Genomic DNA, 22,209 nt, shown 5'->3' with positions numbered 1-22,209 from the left:
GATATCACGCGAATGAAATCACGACCTACATTCAATCCCTTGAACCATGCACTCGTCGAGACCTTAGGGATAATCGTGTGTAATCAACGACCGAACTCATCTCCACTCCACATGCGCTGCCAACTTACGAGCGTGTACTGACGAGGAATGTGGAAAAATTCATTATAAGCAATTTGCCTTTCAAAAAGTGTGCCTTCTAAAGCGCCCACCTTAGCTAGCGAGTCAGCTTTCTCATTCCCCGGAATCGAGCAATGAGAGGGAACCCATGCTAAGGTAATCTTGAATAATTTTTCGACCAAAACACTCAATAGTTGTCTTATTCTTGTTAGGAAATAAGATGAGCGTTTATCAACTTTCATTGAGCGGATTGCCTCTATTGAGCTGAGACTGTCTGAAAAAATAAAATAGTGGTCGATGGGCAATGTTTCAATGATCCCCAGTGCGTAGTATATCGCACCCAGTTCAGCGACATACACGGAACAAGGATCTTTGAGTTTGAAAGAGGCACTGGAATTTTCATTGAAGATGCCGAAGCCAGTGGACCCGTTTATGAATGAACCGTCAGTAAAGAACATTTTATCAGATCCAACTTTCCCATATTTTTCCGAAAATATCGACGGAATAACATTGGAGCGTAGGTGATCTGGTATTCCATGGATTTTTTGTCGCATGGACAGATAAAAAATGACAGAGGAATTGCAAAAGTATGGGAAGCAAACTTGGTTGGAGATGCCTGGTGAAGGGTGCACGTCGTGGGTAAGGTACTCATGGTATAAAGACATAAAACTTGACTGAGGAGTCAGTTGGAGTAGATTTTCGAAGTTATCAATCACCAATGGATTCATGATCTTGCAACGGATGAGAAATCTGTAGGATAATTCTGTGAACCGAAGAGTAAGCGGGGATACTCCTGCCAAAACTTCGAGACTCATCGTATGTGTCGAATGCAAACACCCCATGGCTATACGCAAGCAACGATATTGTATTCTCTCCAGCTTGAGAATATGAATCCTGGCAGCTGATCGGAAGCAAAAACTGCCTAGAATATGGCACTGATAATATCGTTGTTTTGTATAACTGAATGAGGTCCACCCCACCATGTTCCGGTTATTGTTTGAAGAAAATTGAGTCTTTGCTGGCATTTCTGTTTCAAATACGCAATGTGTATTCCCCAGGTACATTTAGAGTCAAAATATACTCCAAGGTATTTGAAAAACATCGAGTGCTTGATCGTTTTGCCGGATAGGTGAAGCTGGAATTGGGCGGGTTCGTGCTTCCTAGAAAAAACGACCATTTCAGTTTTCTCCGTAGAGAATTCGATACCCAGCTTGAGGGCCCACGTGAACAGATTGTTCAGGGTATCTTGCAACGACTTTTGCAGAACGACGGGATTAGTACCCGTGATGGAAATAACTCCATCGTCTGCAAGTTGTCTCAGCGTGCAGTCTCTAGTTAGACAATCATCTATATCATTGACGTAAAAACTGTACAAGAGGGGGCTTAGGCAGGAGCCTTGTGGTAGGCCCATAAAACTGTATCGAGAAGATTCCAAGCTGCCATGATTGAAAAACATGTGCTTTTCTGACAGTAAATTGTACAGGAATTTATTCAGAATTGGTGAAAGTCCACGATTATGAAGTTTCTCTGAGAGAATTTCCATGGAAACTGAATCAAATGCCCCTTTGATATCGAGGAAAACGGAAGCCATTTGTTCTTTGCGAGCAAATGCGATTTGGATTTCAGAAGATAGCAGCGCCAGACAATCGTTCGTCCCTTTACCTCGGCGGAAGCCAAACTGCGTATTTGACAGCAAATTGTTCGTTTCGACCCACTTGTCCAAACGAAGTAGAATCATTTTCTCTAACAATTTACGAATACAGGATAACATTGCAATCGGCCTATACGAGTTGTGATCGCAAGCCGGCTTGTTGGGTTTTCGTATGGCTATCACTCTCACTTGTCTCCAGTCATTTGGGACAATATTCAGCTCCAGAAACTTGTTGAACAAGTTCAGCAAACGCTGTTTTGCCAAGTCGGGAAGATTCTTCAACAAGTTGAATTTAATCTTGTCCGACCCAGGAGCTGAATTGTTACATGAGAGGAGGGCAATTGAGAATTCTACCATCGAAAAATTCTCATAGTCGCATTGGAGCGGAATGTCGCGTACGACGCTTTGTGCAGGAACGGAATCGGGACAGACCTTTCTTGCAAATTTGAAAATCCAACGGTCAGAGTATTCCTCACTTTCATTTGTATGGTTCCAGCCACGCATTCTCCTAGCCGTATTCCAAAGAGTGCTCATAGCGGTCTCCCTTGACAAACCATTGACGAACTTTCGCCAATATCCACGCTTTTTTGCTTTAATCAGACCTTTTAGTTTGGCTTCTAGAGCTTGGTACTTTCGAAACCATTCCACTAGTCCAGTTTTCCGGAATTTTTTGAAAGCGGATGATTTTTCAAGGTAGACCTTTGAACACTCCTTGTCCCACCAAAGTGATGGAGGACGACGTCGGAAAGTGGTAGCAGGAACACGTTTCTTTTGAGCTAGAAGTGCGCTTTCGTAAATCAAACTCGATATAAAGTTATACTCTTCGAGTGGAGGAAGTTCATGCATTGAAACAAGTGCTTCAGATATTATTTCTGCAAATTTTCTCCAGTCAATATTTTTCGTGAGGCCATACGCAATATCGACTGACTCACGAGAACCTGATTCATTGGCGATCGATAAAATTATTGGCAGGTGGTCACTACCGTGGGGATCTTGGATTACCTTCCACTTGCAATCCAGGGATAACGAAGAAGAGCAAAGTGATATGTCTAGCATACTTGCCCGTGCAGGGGGGTTGGCTATTCTAGTTGCTTCCCCAGTATTTAAAACTGTCAATTTGAAGTTGTCGCACAGATCATAAATCAAAGTGGCACGGTTGTCATCGTAGAGTGAACCCCATGCTGTTCCATGGGAGTTGAGGTCACCTAAGATTAGCCGCGGCTCCGGCAGTGCCTCGATGATATCAAAAAACTGATGGCGGCCAACCATAGTTCTTGGAGGAATATATATCGAGGCAATGCAGAGGTCTTTGCCATTGATTTGTGTCTGGCAAGCGACAACTTCAATGCCTGTCATCGATGGGAGAGTGACTCTATAGAAGGAGTGACATTTTTTGATCCCCAATAGTACGCCACCAAACGAGTCATTTCGATCGAGGCGAATAATGTTGAAATCGTGGAAATTCAGTTCGTCGGCTGAAGAAAGCCATGTTTCACAGAGGGAAAATACATCACAGTTAGAACTATGAATTAAAAATTTAAATTGATCTAGTTTAGGGATGATGCTTCTGCAATTCCACTGTATTACAGTGGTCAAATCCTTGACCTCTTGCACTGAATCAGGCATCGAGGGAAATGAACGCTGCTAAAAAACCACATTTTTCTTTCAAAAATGTTCTCACAATCGGGAGCAAACATAATACTATGCTTTTAAGAGGGTCATTTATATTTAAAGCATTTAAAATATTGTCCACCAGGTCAGAAAGCGCAAGCAAGCCAGATTGTGGCTGTTGCCTCGACTGCGAAAAAGGAACAGACGTGTTGGGCTCTGTTCCGGGAAGTGCTGAGGACCCCTGGTGCGTAGAAGAACCACTTAAACCAGGAGGTACTTGCTTCGGTCTATTCTCAGCACGTTCGATACGAGGTTTCATTCCAATTTGGGAAGTTTCGTTCTTCTTTCTGGGGAGTGATGGAAAAGAAGTAATTTTTCTTTTCCTAATGGCACCCTGCGATGTACCGGAACTTCCTGCATTGGGAGCGTCAGCAACAGGCTCGTCGTTCTGCAGAATGGAGTAGGGATTGTCTCGAGTCGTTGAAGCGGAACTCTTAAGCATTTCTGCATAAGTCCGCTTGGAACGTTCCTTTAAGGAACGCTTGAGTTTTTCCCCTCGTTGTATGTACACCGGGCATTGAGAAAGATCATGTGGAGCCTCGTCGCAATGAAGACACTTGCGCTCTTTTGCGCAAGAAGTCCCATCATGACTCTCTCCACAATCTGCGCAACGTTGTTTATTGCAACAATAGGCGGCCGTGTGACCGAGTTGCATGCATTTGTTACATTTCATTACCCGGGGTACAAACAACCGAACAGGTAAACGAAGTGCACCTATTGCAACGTAGTTTGGAAGAGCGGAACCCTCAAATGTCACACGAGAAGAGTTTGTCCGATTGAGAACTCGTTTGTCATTTTTAAGTGACACAGACTTCAGTCGATCGCATTCAAGAATCTTCACACTTTTAAGTGAGGAGTTCTTGAAGCGACCGACACCATCGAGTATCTCTTTTCGAGTCAAACCCTTTTCGTTTATTACACCGTCTATTTCAACGTTGCAACAGGGTACGTATACGCGATACTCAATCGCAAAGAGATCACAGCGCGTTATTGCATTCGCTTGGGTCCTGCAAGAGACGACAACTCGTAATTTGTCTGGCCCCATCCGAATAATTTCAGTAACTTTGGAAAATTTCTGCGTTAGTTGTTTTGAGATGCGAATGACATTAAGAGGTTTTGATTTTCGTCTAAAGTATACAATGAATGGACCTTTGAATCCCTCCGGGTATTCCTTTAGACGAAAATCATGTTTTTCATCAATTTCCTCATCTTCAGAACTTTCTACTTCATACACAGAATTTTCCTCCTCAACGTCTGCTTCATCCTCCTGCTCTTCAGGAGGTGGGTCAGCATCAGAAACATTCAATGACGTGGAGGGGGGATCCTCCCCGCCCTCAGCCATAATAATAAATTAGTCACCTGTTCGATGTGAACAGTATAGAATAATAATAAAAAAATAGAAAAAAATAAATGAGTAAATAAATTATATTTGTATTCAAGGTATATATAAATTATATTTATTTCAATTGTATTGTATAAATTCAAAAATGAAAAAAAGTTTCAACAAAAGTTCAACGGTAATGTAAGAAAATTGTACACCCCTAATGCCAACGCTTGCCGATTTGGTAAATACAATGTTGGACAATGGTGTAAATCGTACACAGGAGGTTGAAGGAATGATAAATGGAACAATAGAAAAATAAACTTCTACTTGCCGCTGCTGTGTAGCGTGTGATGAATGTGTGTTGATCTGAACTGGATCCTCAGCGTCTCGATCGTGCACCACTTTTTATTGAGCTCGCTTCACTCGCAAGCGCTGATGAAAAAAGCACAATATAAATCTGCGTGAAAAAAAAACACCGTTATCGGATCGATTCTCAAACTTGTCCGATCAGCTCGCGAGTTCTCGAACGAGTGTGTGGATGATGTACGAGTGCATATCAAGATGAATCCAGAAATGACTCATGTTTCCAACCGTTGCGACGCATTCCTGTCCCTCTGGAAGAGACCGTAAAAGGAATCTTCTACGCGGGTATCGCCACTGGTAATAGCCAAGAAAATGAATGGAGATAGGTTTATGTGTGGATTTGCGGCGCGTCAACCAAGTTGTTGTGTGGCTTATAAAACACAATGTCAATATAACTTAACTTGGGGCTTGACCTATAACGTGTTAGTACCATTATACACCACCGCAAGCGCAACAGTATACAGCCGTTAATCGAGTAACGCTTCACCGCATACACACACACATACACACGATCCGAATATCTACTCCTCCATATATGATTCGGCACTCTCCCACCGACACAGCACGAGGTAAGTCGCACATTTGGCGATCCTGCCATTCATTTAAAGTGAATCAAGAGTCCTCTATACTTTTGCAATTGCAAATAAGAGGCCGAGCTAAAAGCAAGTGAATTGTGACAACCGCAATGCATTCCGAAAAGAGCCGGAAATGTGCATCAATCGTTTAAAAAACGACGCCATTGGAAAAATGCAAATCTGTTGCAGTCAATGCAAAGCGACGCCATGAAAAACGCTAAATATCAAATTTTGTTTCAAAACGACGCCATTGCAAAAATGCAAAACTGCTATCGTTTCAAAACGACGCTATTGTGAAAAAACGCAAAATTTCAAAGATGCTGCAATCGTTTCAAAACGATGCCATTGGAAAAAAATGCAAAAATTGTAAATCTGCTGCAATCAATGCAAAATGACGCAATTGAAAAATTCAAAATTGCAAAGCTGACTGCAGCAGCTGTGTAAAACGACGCAAAAAAAATGCAAAATTGCAAAGCTACTAGAATCATTTCAAAACGACGCAATTGAAAACATACATAATTGTAAATCTGCGGCAATAATTCCAAAACGACTCCCATAAAAAAATGCATCTGCTGCAGTCAATGCAAAACGACGCCATGAAAAAATATAAAGCAAAACAAAAAGCTGAATAATTGGCCGAAGAAGCCATATAAAAAATGTTTAGCTAAAAACGCCACAATATCTTTAGTAATCATAATCGAATGAGATCCACCGAACAACCAATGCATACAGTATTCAATGGCTAGTTCACCGGTGTCTTATAGCTAAAATTATGTATGCGGCAAATTACAGGTTGAAACTCGTAATCTCTACAACATACTTTCGAAAAGCTTGAACTATGACACACGACAGAAAATACATTCGGTCGAAAGAAAACCATAACCCCGCTGAACTCCGATCTGATGATAAAAAACCGTCGCAGGAAACAAATCCCAGCGGCCTCGATGAAAGTACGAGTGATGATAACAGCCGCGAAGGTTCATCGAACTACAGCGCCACGAAGAAGCTGGAAATAAGATCAATGCAAGCGACCGGAAAGGTGTTTCCAGTGATGCTGATGATGAGCCCGCATAGAAGACCGAAAAAACTCAGGTAACCCGAAAGGAAAGCAACATGAGCGAAAAGTTGAGCAACACGAAGATTCTTGCTGATTTCTCGACGGTAGTCGCACTCCAACAGCTTCCTGTTTCAACAGCTAGCCTTCCACATTCATCTATGAGAATTCAAGAGCCTAGGGTTACTACACCATCGCAATACATCAAACCTTTCCCAAGCAGTATCCGAAAATAGTATATATATTGCTGCGTAACTTTCGAGAAGAATATCTAAAGCAATCTACACTCGATGACGGTACATTTGCCGAACGTCTAACATTCCAGAATACGTAGCATGCAAGCACACCTACAGTAAGTTATAGAAAAGCAAAACAAAGAACTGCAATTAGAGGATGCAGAAACAATATTAATTAATAAATCTGTGCCTGTCGCCCGTAACTTCAAATTTACATAGCATAGACAGTTACTAGTGCCTTGATTACAATAACCCAAAAATCAATATTTTCCAAAGATTCAGGATAATGTCTCCTAGAAACATTGGTAATAGTATAATTGGAAGTTTGATGAATGAAGCTTACTTCATTTTTTTCTAATACTAAACATACTGTTCTGCAGTGATTGCAATGGTGGTTGCAGTTGTAACTGTGATTATTTTTTTTCTTTGGAGAGAGGGGGAGATGTGTGGCTTATAAAACACAATGTCAATATAACTTAACTTGGGGCTTGACCTATAACGTGTTAGTACCATTATACACCACCGCAAGCGCAACAGTATACAGCCGTTAATCGAGTAACGCTTCACCGCATACACACACACATACACACGAGCCGAATATCTACTCCTCCATATATGATTCGGCACTCTCCCACCGACACAGCACGAGGTAAGTCGCACAGTTGTGATACGAGATCGACATCCGATGCCGATCATGAAGAAAATTTTGATGAGAATTAGGAAAGGGGAATTGTGAACCGTTTTGGACATTTTTCGGCTATAGCTGGATGATGAAACGCGAGACATCATGACTTTTATCACTCATCGTGGTTTATACCGCTTTAAACGCCTGTCTATCGGTTTGGTTTCGGCGCTCAAGATTTTTCAAAGGGCAATGGACAAAAATATTGCCGACTCCGAAGGCTACTATTGGTATCAGGAAGCACTGTGGAGGAGCATGATGCTCGTTTGAACAAGGTATAGTAATCGTTTTATTTTCATTTTATTGACGTAGGACTACGTCTAACCGGAAGATATAGGGGGTGAAATGGAAATCTAGGCACTGAACAAGTAGGAAAAAATGCAAGATTTGGAACGCTTATAACTCGAGCATTTCTCAATAGATCGCAAAGGTTTTTGCATCAATTGATAGGAAATATATCTACGCATCTATCATAACGAATAACATTTCATTTTTCTTGAGATAAATAATTGAATAATTGTGAAATATCAAGCATTGTCCAAATACACTATGTGCCCATTTTTGATTGGTCCATTTTGTGCTCCTCAAATCGTACCGACCAAAACGGGCAACCAGAGCAGCAGCGAAATAGAATGAAGCACGATTGGAAAGGAAAAAGAAAAAAATGAGGGAAACATTGGTCGCAGTCTCACACATGCGTAATTCTCGAGCCAGCCAGTCAGCTTAAAAATCCCCTCTCCGCTGCCGTAACGATCATTCTCATCCGAACCGTACACCACATCGTTTCGCATCACCTCACAACAACAAACCAACACAAGCAGCCATGGTTGGATATGGCAAAGGAGGAAAAGTGAAGGGAAAGGCAAAATCCCGCTCGAACCTTGATCTGGAGTTCCCGCTCGTGTTGATCTGGAGTTCCCCGCAAGGGTAGCTAGGTCGAGCGCGTTAGTACCAGTGTACCAGTCCACCTAGCCGGCGTTATATAGCTTCGGCCGCCGAAGTGATCGAGTTAGCTGGCAAAGCTGCTTGCGACGATAAGAAAACCTGCATTCGGAACAGAACACATTCGGTTCGGCGGACATCAAGACAACAGGCAGTTGCAGCGAGTGGCGAGTGGCAAACACAATCGCAAAACGGCATCAGGTAGCAGAAGAAAAAAGTTTGTTCTTTATACAAACTGCTTTGGTGGCAAATCCAGAACAAGGCGGCATCAAGGGCGTTCGAAATGGTTTTTTTTCAAAACCACGAGTAATAAGTTTTCTAAATTGGAACCATTCCATAAAACAAGGCGCTTTGCAGGGCCATTAAACCATCCAAAAAAGAGTTTAGGAAATAAAGTTCAATGCTTTCTAAAACATTATCCAAAATAATAATAAAACACAAATTGATTTTTTCATAATTTGTTTGCAAGGATCTGATGAGTATGTGAATTTGGCAGTTGTTCTGAGCTTATTGATAGTTGGGGACTTTCCTGATTATTCAATTTTCACCAATTCGTAAAATAATTTCCAGATTGAAAGTACAGTAATTTACAATTAGTTCGACATTTAGCTAATTGGACGGACATGTAATGCGACTTATTTAGTTGGACATTTTTGTAAACATAGAGATCCAAATTATGACCCCACATTGAAAGTCGACACTGTACCACTGTCATCGCAAATGTTCAATTACAGGTTAAAATCGCCTCCAATGCGACACTGAGTGGTGGTAATGCGACGTGCCATTGAATGTAATTCACTGTAAAATATGTCACAAGCTGGATGGGAATAAATTTTCCAACTGTGAAAGCTGTGGCAAACGCAATAGCTAAACAGGAAGGTTTAACCGAACAAGATGGGAATATCGAGTGATAACAAAAACACAACACCAAAGGTTCTTTTCAGAACCATCAACATATTCATAAAGAGTAAACAGTAAACTAATCCATTTTTCAGGTAGATAGGTAGGTATTCACGTAGGAGAAGAAAATAAAACAATATATTTAAAATATATATTTAACAAAAGCTGTCCCCTTTGTATAGTCCTACGTCACTCCGGTTATGTCCGCGACATTACCCACCCGTCTTTTTTTTTTATTATCTTTATGACTCAATTGTAAAATTAAATAAAAAAATGAGTGGGTTATATCTATGATATAACCGCAAGGTTGACGTGGAACTACCTTAGCTTAGCAATCATTCGTTTGTATTGATTAAATTCTTGATTGAATGAAACAGTTTCCAAATTCAATTGAGTTCAATATATTTGCTCTGTGAGTGAAAAAAATGAACAAATGCCGTGTAAAGTCAATTCATTTATTGTGATTGATTGTTCTTCGTTACAAGTAAATTTAATGACGGACCTTTTACGTTTGGTATGATGACTAGAACAAAATATATGTACGGAAGAATTATCAAACGTTTGATGAACCAGCCTAAGGCTGAAAATCTTTCCAATAAAGACAAAAAAAAATTATCAAACGATTATTTTATTTTACATTTCCCTCTGAAGTTTACATCCCAAAAGTGTACATACTTCTCGAATCTCGAATTTGCTTGAAACTGGGAAGTTCATTCGCTTCTAGTGGCTGCACGATTTTCCCAGGTTCCTAAGTTTAGAAGATCATGTTAGAACAGACATATTCCACTCTGCACAAAGGCAAGCGAGGACAAAAGTACTCGCAGTTTGCATTTATTTGCAGAGCCGATTTCCCCAGAAACCTCGGTTTTGAACACATTCCAGTCGGAACAAAAATACCCCCGACTTGCATGAATTTGAAATACCGATTTCTCCAGGCACCTTGGTTTAGAATTCTCTATTAGGGAACACATTTCGGTGGGAACAAAAGCTCCCCCTACTTTCGTGTGTTCTTTTTCTTCTTTTTGGCTTTAAGAGGGTTTAAACTTTTCAGTTCACTCGCCTCTAGGCTCTTTCGTGTGTTTGCAATGCCGATTTCGCTGCTTGGTTTTAAAGTCTGTGTTAGGGAACATTTTTCGATGAGAACAAAAGTCCCCCTACTTTCATGTATTTGCAATGCCGATTTCCCCAAGGCTGCTTGGTTTTGATGGCTGTGTTAGGGAAACCGTAAATCGGGCCAATCAAAACGATGCAGTTAGGGCGTTTAGATAACGCCTAATATTTTACAGTTATTCAATTGTTTATCTAATGAAAAACAACATTTTGTTAGTTGCGATAGATACGTAGAAATATTCCCTATCAAGTGATGCAAACATCTCTCCTATCCAGTACGAATTGTTCGAGCTATAAGCATTCGAAATCTTTCATTTGTTCCTGCATGTTCTGTGTTTAGGTTTTCATTTTACCCTCTATATATTCCGGTTAGACGTAGTCCCACGTCAATAAAACTTGATTATAACACTTCAGGTATTACAGAGATTTAAAGAGAAAGATGTGATTTTAAATCAAGAAAAATGCCAATTTCGTGTAACACAACTAGATTTCCTTGGATACAAAATCAGCCAGCAAGGTATTGTTCCTTCAGATTCCAGACGAGAAGCAATTATGGGATTCAGAATTCCTGAAAATGAAAGCGAAGTGAGTACGTTTTTAGGTCTAGTGAACTACATTTATACCCATTGTGGCTACGATATTGAGGCTAGGCAAAAAGGAGTTGTTTTTGTTTGGGGAGAATCTGAACAACCAGTGTTTCTAGAGATAAAGTCTAAAATAGTAAAAGCGGATTGTTTAGGGTTCTGCAAGCTAGAAGATGAAACCTCACTCCTTATGTTCACGGAGCAGTTCTGATAAAAAACAAACCATAAAAATGGATTACGTGTGATCGGATTCGCTTCTAAATCGTTGACCGATACGGAGGTATGTCGCTCTGAAAAGGAAACCCTAGCATTAGTATGGGGAGTTGAACGGTTTCTAACGTACTTGATCGAGAGAATGTTTAACATTTTAACAGATTGTAAAGCTCTAACATACCTTTTTACCCCGACGTCACGTCCTTGCGCTCGTATTGAGAGATCGGTCCTGCGGTAATTTGAATGTAGCTGACGTACTGTCGCGACTCTCAACTCTCCCATCCAAGCCATTTGATGAAACCGAAGAGATACTGGTCAACGAGATTGCAATAGCGGTAGCTCTGAAGTGGGAGGATTTTAAAAGTGCTAGTCATGGAGACAAACAGATAAACGATGTTTTTGATGCTCTTGAATCTGGGTGTGCCGATCTGCTTCCGCTAGTATACAGATCTTCATCCAACAAGTTCTGTACAGTAGATGATGTACTACTCAGAGGTGACCGCCGGAGCACCGGAAAAAAAATCAGGTAATTCAGATAGCACATGAAGGGCACCCTGGAATCATAATCATGAAGGCTCATTTGCGCACAAAATGGACACTTGAATGTTTTATTACGGCCTGTCGTGGATTTACCTTGGTGTCTGCTCCAAATCCACCGGAACCGTACCATCAACTCAGCCTTGACAACAAATAGCAATTGATTTTTAGGGCCACTGCCGGAAGGGGAAAGTCTCTTAGTTATTATAGACTATTATAGTAGGTATCTTGAAGTCATTGAAATGGACAGCATCACTACAAACTCTACTATTAAAGAACTAGGGTAATGGAGGTATTTTGGCCCACTCATATATTTTTTTGGCCCACCTGGCTACATTTTGTGTGTTTTATCACATAAAATCATCACATACCATAGAATTGTGTATGCACCAACAAAAATAAGATATTTTCGAAGTCTTCGTTTTCTTCAAACTAAAGTTTCGTTTTCAGTTAAACTCTGTATTTAAGGGTGTTAAATTTAAAATTAATTTACGCATTTTCAGGATCATAGCAAACAGGTCTAAAATCAAGAGGAGGTGGCAAAAACCAAGCCAACTTTGAAGAGTCATTACTAGCAGTATACATACATTTGGAACAATCCAATGTGATTATTACATCAATAACATTCGATAGAAACAGTTTTTATGCACTTACAAGTGAAAAAATGTGTTTAAATAGTTAATTTGGGTATGGTCAAATAATGTAAGTCATTATCTAGCGACAACATATTTTAGCCATACCACCTAAACAAGCTTTGACAGGTCTTTGTTTACCATTCATTTGTCTCACCCAGCACGGAGCAGCACTTCGTAGATAATTGCAGGTAATTATTTAATAATTTATTACGTGAGAACAACTTGAACTTGACTGGAAATGGATGAAATAAGACAAACATCCGTTCATTTCATTTCCAGATAGCGAAAATTGCGAAAACTCCACGGCAGAAGGCATATTCCGAAGCCGACGTAAGCAGGTGTTTACATGAAATTAGCAACCGAGTCCTTCGATCCACAATAAAATTCCGTTTGGGACAGAAATGTAGGAATCAGGGAAGAACCGGACCACCCACGGCAATAGGAGCGGATGAGGAGAGGGAGCTGGTCATTTGGATCAAGAAAATGGCCCGGAAAGGATTTCCGGTAACGAAGTACCGTGTAATGAACCGAGTGATAAGCTACGTCGAGCAGAATCCCGAGAAAGGCAGCTTCAAAACCGGCACACCAAGTACGATGGACATATTGAATCCTCGAACAGCTCTAATTAACCAAACTTCTTTCTTTGTGTAGGTGATGCGTGGTTTAGAAGCTTCATGAAACGGCACAAAGATCTTGCCATTCGGAAGCCGGAAGGTGTCACCAACGCCAGTGCAAATATCGTCGAACAGAATCTACGAAACTGGTTCCGGGAAGTTTATGGAATTGCCCAAGAAGAGGACTTTGTAGCTATTCTTCGAAAGGCCAAATGTGTCCTGAACGGCGATGAATCCAGCTTCTATCTCGATCCTGCCACGGATAAGGTATGCGCCATGCGAGGAGAGAAGAATATGTATAGAGTTGAACAAGGTCCTGCCAAGAAAAGCATAACGGTTATGTTTACCAGCTCCGCTGCTGGAAAAATGTACCCGCCGATGGTGGTTTTACCGTACAAGAAAATCCCCATGGAAGTTATACGTAGTATACCCGCAGAATGGGGTATAGGCAAAACGGATTCGGGATGGATGAACACAACTTGTTTCCTTGAATATGTTAAGAACATACTCCATCCTCAACTGGTTGAAGATGATGCACTTCCGGCTGTCTATTTTGTAGACGGCCACTCTTCGCATACCACTTGGGAAACTGCCGATGAATGCCGAAAACTTCAAATCCATCTGGTCTGCCTATACGCCAATAGCACACACATATTACGACTTACTCGACTCGTAGAAAGTTGCCTATCCCAACAAGTATTTAAAAACGGAAAACGTTGCTCCGCTTCTTCAGCAGGCGATGAAGAACATCAATAAAAATGTCATTAAAAACGGATTTGAATGCTGCGGTTTGTTTCCGTTTGATGAGAACAGCGTTGATTACTCCAAATGCCTTGGTCGAAATGCCGGAATGTCCCACCCTGAAGGAGAACATAGTGAAACTGTGAATTTGGCAAATGAAACCACTGATGAAGGACCCAAATCCGACGATCATTCCGATGTGCAAAATGGAGCTGCAAGTTCGTCGGGAAAAACCTCGGATGATGATTGTCAGCTGCCTACACTCGAAAACCATACCGATATGGGAGTACCAGGTGATTCTAATTGCAGCGAAACGTTTGAAAGCTGAAGAAATTCTTTAACTGATGGGGCCAACCGATCGGGAGAAGTACAGAACTGGTAATGAAAGCGATTTTTTATCGCTTCACGAAAAGATACTTGTAAAGGTTTTCAAGCTACTTGAACCTTTAAGTTCTTCGTTCGATCGAAATGGGTCCGGAGTGTTCATACTCGGGATCGTATGAACCAGCAGGCAAGCCTGAACTGAAGGAAGAAATATTAGCAGAATTTTTTATTGATCAGCCAGCATATGAGGTTCATTACGTCATGGACACCGATCCCGAAGCACCCGGAAATGAAACAGCGCTGATTTCAGGAAATCATAACTGTTCAAACACCGACGACTATGACGTTCCGAATGATAATGGTCAGCACCTAAGCGATGATACTGAACAACACTGTAGCTTGCTCTCCGAGTTTTTGGAGTCTCCAGAAACACCACACCTAAAAGGCAATATGAAATACAAGTGTAGAAGCCCTGCTGTTTTGATCTCTCGTCGGAGATTCGAGTACCACAAGGCAATTCATGAGAAGAAGAAGAGGGAGGCAGAGGAAAAACAACGGAAGGCTGAGGAAACGCAAAAGAAGACTGAGGCAATACAGGAGAAGAAGAAGAATGAATCAGAGAAAAAGCAACGGAAGACTGAGGAAAAGCAAAAGATGGCTGAGGAAAAGCAAATTAAGGCTGAGGAAAGGAAGATTAAACAAACGAGCAAACAAGCACAGAAATTGAAGAATAAAAGAACCGATAAACCCAAACAGGAGAGAGGAAAGAAGAAGAAGGAAGGTTAATAGAAGTAACTGAAGAGTAACGAAATAAGACAATGGAGTTAAATCACAAAAAATACGGTTTCATATGATTGATTTAATGAATTCAAAATTGTTTTTCTACGTTCTTACGATTGATTTCATGAATTAAAAAGCGATTGTTTTTTGGTGATGATTTTTTTTTCTAATAAAAAGATCATTTTGAAGCGTTTGGCGATTCAAAATATATTTTTATTTTCAAATAATTGATATAATATCACACTAAGCAAAAATGTCGGCAGACTAGCATTTATTCATTTTTCCCTACATTTATTTCTTACACGGCAATCGTTACTAATTTTGCTCTGCCTATAATTTGCCTAAATCATTAGATTTTGCCTGGAACCACAGGAAAATTGGGTAAAATTTGGGCAAAATCGAAAAAAGCGGACTCTGGCCTGGCTTGAGTCCACTTTTTCTCGATTTTGCCTACATTTTACATGGGCTTCCAGGCATAATCTAATGATTGAAATCAGTAACGATTGCCGTATAAGATTACCGATGGTCTAAAATATGTTTGATGCCTGGTTCAAAATATATTTCCACACGCAGCTCAAAATAAAAATGTGGGCCAAAATATGTTCTGTTGGTGGGCCAAAATATAATCAAGGTGGTCCAAAATATGTTTTTATTCGTGTTTTGAAAAAGGAATATTTCTGGGTGATTTTCCATTGAAATGGGTTTTTAAACGAAACATTTGAACAAATACATTCAGCTCTTTGCAATGGTATGTTTAGTCATTCATTTTTATCGATAAAATCATACTTTTTTCAATAAATTGTACAATCACTTCCTAAAGTGGTCCAAAATACCTCCGTTACCCTACTGACTGTATTTTCTCGTCATGGTGTCCTGGGTATGCTTCGCGCAGATAACGGCCCTCAAACTCGGATGAGTTTGAAGGGTTTTGCACGGAGTATGGAATTAATTTGAAAAGAACCATACCGTATTGGCCGCAGATGAACGGCGAGGTCGAACGCCAAATCCGTTCGATCTTGAAAAGATTACGTATTTCACAAGAGTTGGAAAAGGACTGGCGAGTTGAGCTTCGGAAATACTGCCTCTCACTGGCAAAGCACCCATGGAATTGATGTTTGGCAGGAAAATGATGGTGTTCGAAGCATTGCGGCTGAATATGGAGTGAAGGATAGAGATTCAGTTGAAAAAGAAAAAGATGAGCAGTATGCAGACAACAAACGGCGAGTTAAACAAAGCGGTATTAAATCTGGAGATCAGGTCCTGGTTAAGAGAACGGAAAAGGATCACAAACTGAATACAGATTACTCACTAGAAGTTTTTGATGTCGTCAGAAAAGAAAGAACCGATGTCACTATTCGCTCTACATCATCGGGAAAGCAATTTCGTTGAAGCGCAGCTCATCTGAAGATTATTTCCGGAAACGATGCTGAAGTAACTGGGATCTCGCGAGAAAACCAGGATCTGGAAGGAGTAGTCTCTGGATTCGAAGTTGTTGAAAGTGTAGAACCTGCTGGAGCTGATGAGGTTCCCGTTCCAGGTCAAAGCGAGTTAGTGCAAAATCTTCAAGACTACAAGACTTTGTGGCGTACTGAACAACTCATTTATAGGAAAGTGGGGATGTAGGGTATCGCACATTCCATTTTAATAATTTAGTCATATTATATTAAGTTCTGTATAATTTCAGATGAGCGTGCATAGACGAAAAACGAACGCAACGGATGAAGGAGAACGACGTTGACAGACTAATAAGAAGATTTTAGAATAACAGGAGTTGTATTTTTGGAAACAATAGAAACGTTAATTCAAAACATATTCCGTTATTTAACTTTACAATATACTTTCAACAATATGTATGCAGCATTCAACTTCAACATTTCTAGACAATGACCTCTATTATGTAAATCGAATCGAAAAGTTGATACAATCATTATTACTATCACACCGAGCAAAATTTGGTATTTTGTAACTCAAGATAATCTTACCGATCTCGAACTTCATGTGTTGCAATTGCATATATTTGAAAGTTTCTGAAACGTTTCTGATTTCCCAAAGGAAAATATCGGCCGCAAACCAAAACAAAATAATTCTCTGAAGATATGCAACAAGCAAACCAAAACAACTCGAAAAATTGTGACACTTACACCGATAGCTTTCACTTGGTCTATGCTATCGACATTGCTTGGTATCTGTATAGCTAACAACCAAAATTGTTATCGACTCGATTTTCGGACCTGATCACGAACGTCACTTCACGGTGAAAACGAAATGATTTGTAGGCAAGGTTATATACACTTCATTCTGTTTCCACCGTAAAGTAACATTCGTGAGCAGGCCCTCTAAGACTTTATCTATATAGAGGGTTTCGAAAGCTTGTTTTCGACTTTCAAAAGTAGTGAGGAGAGACCTGAATAGGAGTGTACAAACATGAGTTTGTACCATTTCGACTTCAATATTTCTAGGTGTTCACGCGCATCACTTGCCGCGCGTGATTAAAGTAATACTCCTTCCGAGTACCCCCCGTAAAAGCTCATTTGTGTAGCGAGCTTTGAACCAATAGCTATACCAATAGGTGACTAATACAGTCAGTCACAATTATAGCGAATTCGTTTTTAAAACTGAGTCAGTGCCAAACTGACTCTGTAATAAAAAAACGATTTCAGTTTCACGAATAGTGATCCCCGATTTTTGAAATTAATCGTTCATCAGCTAATCGAATAGTTTTCAGCAGTTCGTTATTCGATACGATTAATCGACCCAAATAATCGATTAATCGATTAATCGCAATACTGAGAGAAATAATCCGTCAGACTAATATTTCTCATTTGCTAGAAAGCCATATGGAATCAAAAATATGTTAATTCCACCTGAAAATCAATTATTATCGTTTACGCTCCCCTAAAGTCGTAAAGAATGCTCAATTCGCGTTGACGGCATTGAGCTTCGTTTATGAACTTAAGGGAGCGTCAAAGATAATGATTGATTTTCAGGATGAAACTGCAACGGCCGTACGTTTTTTTCTCTCAACGTTTGGATCGATTAATCGACGTAAATTATTCGTTCGCTTCGATTATTGGTTGTGCAGTATTCGTTCGATTAATAATCGATTTCTGTAGGAAGTATTCGATTAATCGATTAATCGAACGATTATCGGGGATCACTATTCACGAATGCGGTGGTTTGTTGATGTGCGTTATATAGGGTGCTTGCAGCGTGCATATGTATTAGTGATCTGTTGGGCAGGCAAAGGAAATCGCAGCATAGGACTTATATGGATCAACAAGATTAAGCTTTGTTTAAATAATTGTTTTAGCGAAATAGTTATAGAGATTACGCGCTACACTATACACTGAGAGAAATAATTAGTAAATATAACGAATTTTTTGGTAAATACTATCAATCTATAGTCATTTTCAACCGTACTAATAAACACATATGTCAAGCAGAACCATGATTCGGAAGCCCAATATCGGCTACATTTTCTCGCCGAAAATGCACGTATCAGAATTATATCCTTATTATACCTCGGTATTGCCTTATGGGAACAATGAAAATGGTTAATACGCGCTTTTCTCACCAGTTTTCAGATATGACAATATCCAAGCTTACTAATGTTATCGAGTAAAATATACTAATCTCTGGTAGGGATGCAGGTTTGTTGACAATATGTACAAAAAATTTGTACATTCTACTAATTTTGCATTACCAAATGTATTTAGTAGTTTTCGACCGAGGATTTTTCTAAGGGTATAAATAACATGCGAATATATGTCTCTTTACATAGAAATATTCACTTTAAGCGTCAAAGCCATATACACAGAGAAAAATAGGAATTTCTGTTATGGGTATGATTCATATCAATGAAGACAGATTGATTATTCAAAAAGTTTCACAGAAACAATGCAAATTGCGATTGTATAGCCGGATTAGGTGAAGTGTGCTCCCATTTAGGCTTTGTGCTTTTTGCACTGAAATGCTGGTCTCGTGTAGAAGTAAACTACATTAGACACAGTTTTCGTTCGATATGTTTCGACGATATCTGTAAAAAACCTCTTTTTCATCACATAAAATAAATATTCGATACGTTGAAGTAAATTTTCATTCATAATTTTGATTTTGAAAGCAGGTTTATTCCACCTGAATATCCATCATTATTTTCGCCTCCCAATGAAAGCACACGTAGCTTAATGACAGCAGTTAGTGAAGGACTGGGGTTGAAACTGAACTATATGGAAGAAATCAAACAATGTTGAAAGTACTCAGGGTTGCGTGATAATTTGAGCCAAAATTCTTATGAAACCATTCAACTGTTTGTTTTTTAACCGATGACAATTGCATCGTAGCTTATTTCGATTATTTACGTGGTAAAAAGGTCCAGAGAGCAGCCGTATGCTTAGTTCCCGAAAGGAGTAACATTTTCGGTGAAATTTTGATTGATTGGAGATTATTCTCTTACATCATACACGCCTTCGAAACATCGACTCCATAACATTAAAATAATGAAACTTCGTTTGTTTCTATGAACACGGGGGAGTGAAAATAGCACATGGAAATATCACTTTTATCCGTCTTTTTCGACGTGATTTCACAAATATTCACTGCACGCTATCACATTAGCCTCATATTCAACGGGAACTCTATAAAAATGTACGTTTTTAAGTGATAAATTACTTCCTGAAAATTGCATTTTCACATTAGAGGCGAATAAACTGAAAAGTTTAAACCCTCTTAAAGTCAAAGAAGAAGAAGAGGAAGAAGCATTTCCACATGGCTGAGGTGGGCAATCAAAGATAAACACGACTGACGTCACTATTTGAGAAATAGTTATGGCAGCGCATGCTATGTCGTTCGAAACTCCACCATCTTCATTACCTTTTTTCCAGTACATTGAATCAAATGTAATGTGAGTCTTCGCAAAACTGTCGTTTATTCAGTGTTACGAATTACGAATTAAGATAAATTTTTCAAAACGGTTTGCTTCAATAGTATTTATTTCCACCATATCATGAAATTACATATCAGACAACTGTCAAAGAAAGTATCTTTTTGTCCAAGCAGAAAGTCGTGGATTCTAAACCTATCACTCGGATTCGCTGCCCGATTTACGTTCACTACCAGAACGACTGCCAGAGCGACTGCGCGAGCCGCCTCTAGAACCGGGTGTTCCCGAGCGGCTTCTCGAGCCAGAACGCGAACGTGATCCAGATCTGGACCTCGATGGCGAACGACTACGGGAGCCCGATTTCGATCTCGATCCCGAGCGAGATCTTGAACGAGAAACACTCCGACTACGGCTACCCGACTTCGATCGGCTGCGACTGCGACTCTGACGGCTGCCAGAGCGGGACCGGTTGCGTGACCCTGAACGGGATCTTGAACCAGATCGCGAGCGAGATCTGGATCCGGAACGGGAACGTTCCGATCCACTTCGAGAACGAGATCGTGAACGACTTGCTCTTTCCCCATCTTGCGTTTGCTGCGTTTCTTCCTGATCTTGGGTCTCTTGAATTTCCTCGTCCATATCTTCATCGTCCTCCTCCTCTTCATCTTCAACATCATCTTCATCGTCTTCTCCCGGTGGTTCCAATTGACGCTCTCGATAGCGCTGCATGCGATGTTCGGAAGCATTCAGAGGCCGATGTTTGACCACCAATTTAGTATTATTGGGCGGCTGACCAACTTTCTGTCGTCGTTTGCTCAACCGGACCCGAGTTTCCAACTCGTTATAATAAACTCCATCCTGGCGAAGTACCAAGAAGTAGTTTTCTTCGTATCCTTTCGACGCCTTGCTCTTAACATTCCAGTTATACTCGCGGGCCATTTTATACTCGTACTCCTCATCATCCTCGTACAGCGTTTCGTTGACAAGATCGCGTCTTCTTTTCTCCAGTGTCTCTTCCATAGGCAAAAAGTACGCCACAAACTGTTCGCCACTTTCGTCCATCACTCCCCGAATCATAGCCTGAGACATCTCCTCAATCTGGGCCGGGACATTCTTTCCAATCGGAGCCGGATCGAAATCAAATATAACTTGAGCACAAGGATACTTCCAATTGGCGAAATCGGGAAACACAGGCAGCACTTCCACCGGCGTAACACCCGGTTTGCTGTAGTGAGCAGTAATGTCTTTCTTATTATCATCAAATGTTTTCTCGATCGCCTTAATCTGGGCTTCCCGGTCCATGTAAAGTGTTTCCTCACGCAAACTCTGCTTAACGTTGAAACCAACCTTGGCCTCAACCTTCTCCATGGTCTGCGGCTGGAAACGGGTCTGTTCCGTGGAAATGTACTCAGATTTTCTCAACCACGAAACGGACTTTGCATGCTGGCTGCTACGCTTCGAATCCTGCGGCGTGTGGATGTCTTCCTCCAACAGTTTCTCATCGGCAGGATCCAGCTGAGCCAGATGATCGATCTGGTACAAATCGCGATTGATCAAATCGATCGTCACACCCAAATCATGCTCCGTCAGCACCTCGTAGCGATAGTTTCGCTCCAGCGAGGTGGGCTTATATTGGATAAAGCGGTCATTCTCAAACGGGTATGTAATGAACTTCAGATCGAACGGGATGTCCGGCAAAGTGTTACAGAACTTAACCCGGGAAATAAGCTCGGATCTGTTGAAATGGAGATGAATTTATGTTAGCGTCTTTTCGTGACGAATTCATATCATAGCGTTACTTACCGCTTATCCTGAGGGCGAGCAACGGCTCGTTTGTCGCCCGAGTTCGTTCCGTTCTGTATCGTCGGAGCCATGGTTGTGAATTCAGCGTAAACACTTACCACATTTACGTTTTTATCGTCTTAAATACGAAGAAATGAAAATTACCCAAACTGCTGGTTTGTCGGTAAGTAAAAACAGCAAATACTAATGACAGTATCTCAGATGACAACAATAAAAGCAGGTAAGGGTCTGATTTCTAGAGGTAAGCGCTTCTTTCGATAGCGATTTAGCATTTGTGACGTCACAGCTTTTTGTTTATGTCAAGGATTCAAATTGGCAGGTGGTCGTATTTGACAGTTTGGTGCACCCTGGTGCTATGAATGATGCTAATACCATGGACACACATACAACTGTACCTGTACTACCCAGCAAACATTGAATCGTATAATTTTACACGTGCCAAGTCTTACAAGAAATCCGAATAAATCATAATCG

At 40.6% G+C, this 22,209-nt stretch overlaps 3 protein-coding genes across 3 annotated transcripts; 2 read left to right on the top strand and 1 right to left on the bottom strand.

Annotated features, from left to right (window-relative positions):
- Positions 1–12,737: 12,737 nt before the first annotated feature.
- Positions 12,738–15,107, top strand: LOC129778360 (uncharacterized). The gene is made up of 3 exons (XM_055785226.1): positions 12,738–12,782; positions 12,874–13,183; positions 13,246–15,107. The coding sequence occupies exons 2-3, from the start codon at positions 13,078–13,080 to the stop codon at positions 13,962–13,964; spliced, it is 825 nt and encodes a 274-aa protein (XP_055641201.1). The 5' UTR covers positions 12,738–12,782; positions 12,874–13,077; the 3' UTR covers positions 13,965–15,107.
- LOC129774496 (caldesmon-like) lies at positions 14,418–15,059 on the top strand. Its single transcript, XM_055778241.1, has one exon. The coding sequence runs from the start codon at positions 14,418–14,420 to the stop codon at positions 15,057–15,059; it is 642 nt and encodes a 213-aa protein (XP_055634216.1).
- A 4,916-nt stretch (positions 15,108–20,023) lies between the features above and the next one.
- Positions 20,024–21,933, bottom strand: LOC129776444 (RNA polymerase II-associated factor 1 homolog). The gene is made up of 2 exons (XM_055782099.1): positions 21,736–21,933; positions 20,024–21,667 (listed from the first exon to the last, which is right to left on the bottom strand). Exons 1-2 carry the CDS (start codon positions 21,804–21,806, stop codon positions 20,131–20,133), a joined length of 1,608 nt encoding a protein of 535 aa, XP_055638074.1. The 5' UTR covers positions 21,807–21,933; the 3' UTR covers positions 20,024–20,130.
- Positions 21,934–22,209: the final 276 nt, after the last annotated feature.

Source organism: Toxorhynchites rutilus, chromosome 3 (assembly GCF_029784135.1).
Source record: "Toxorhynchites rutilus septentrionalis strain SRP chromosome 3, ASM2978413v1, whole genome shotgun sequence".
In the NCBI taxonomy this organism is placed as follows: domain Eukaryota; kingdom Metazoa; phylum Arthropoda; class Insecta; order Diptera; family Culicidae; genus Toxorhynchites; species Toxorhynchites rutilus.
Note: the sequence above shows the minus strand (reverse complement) of the source record. Positions and strands in the feature narration are given on the sequence as shown.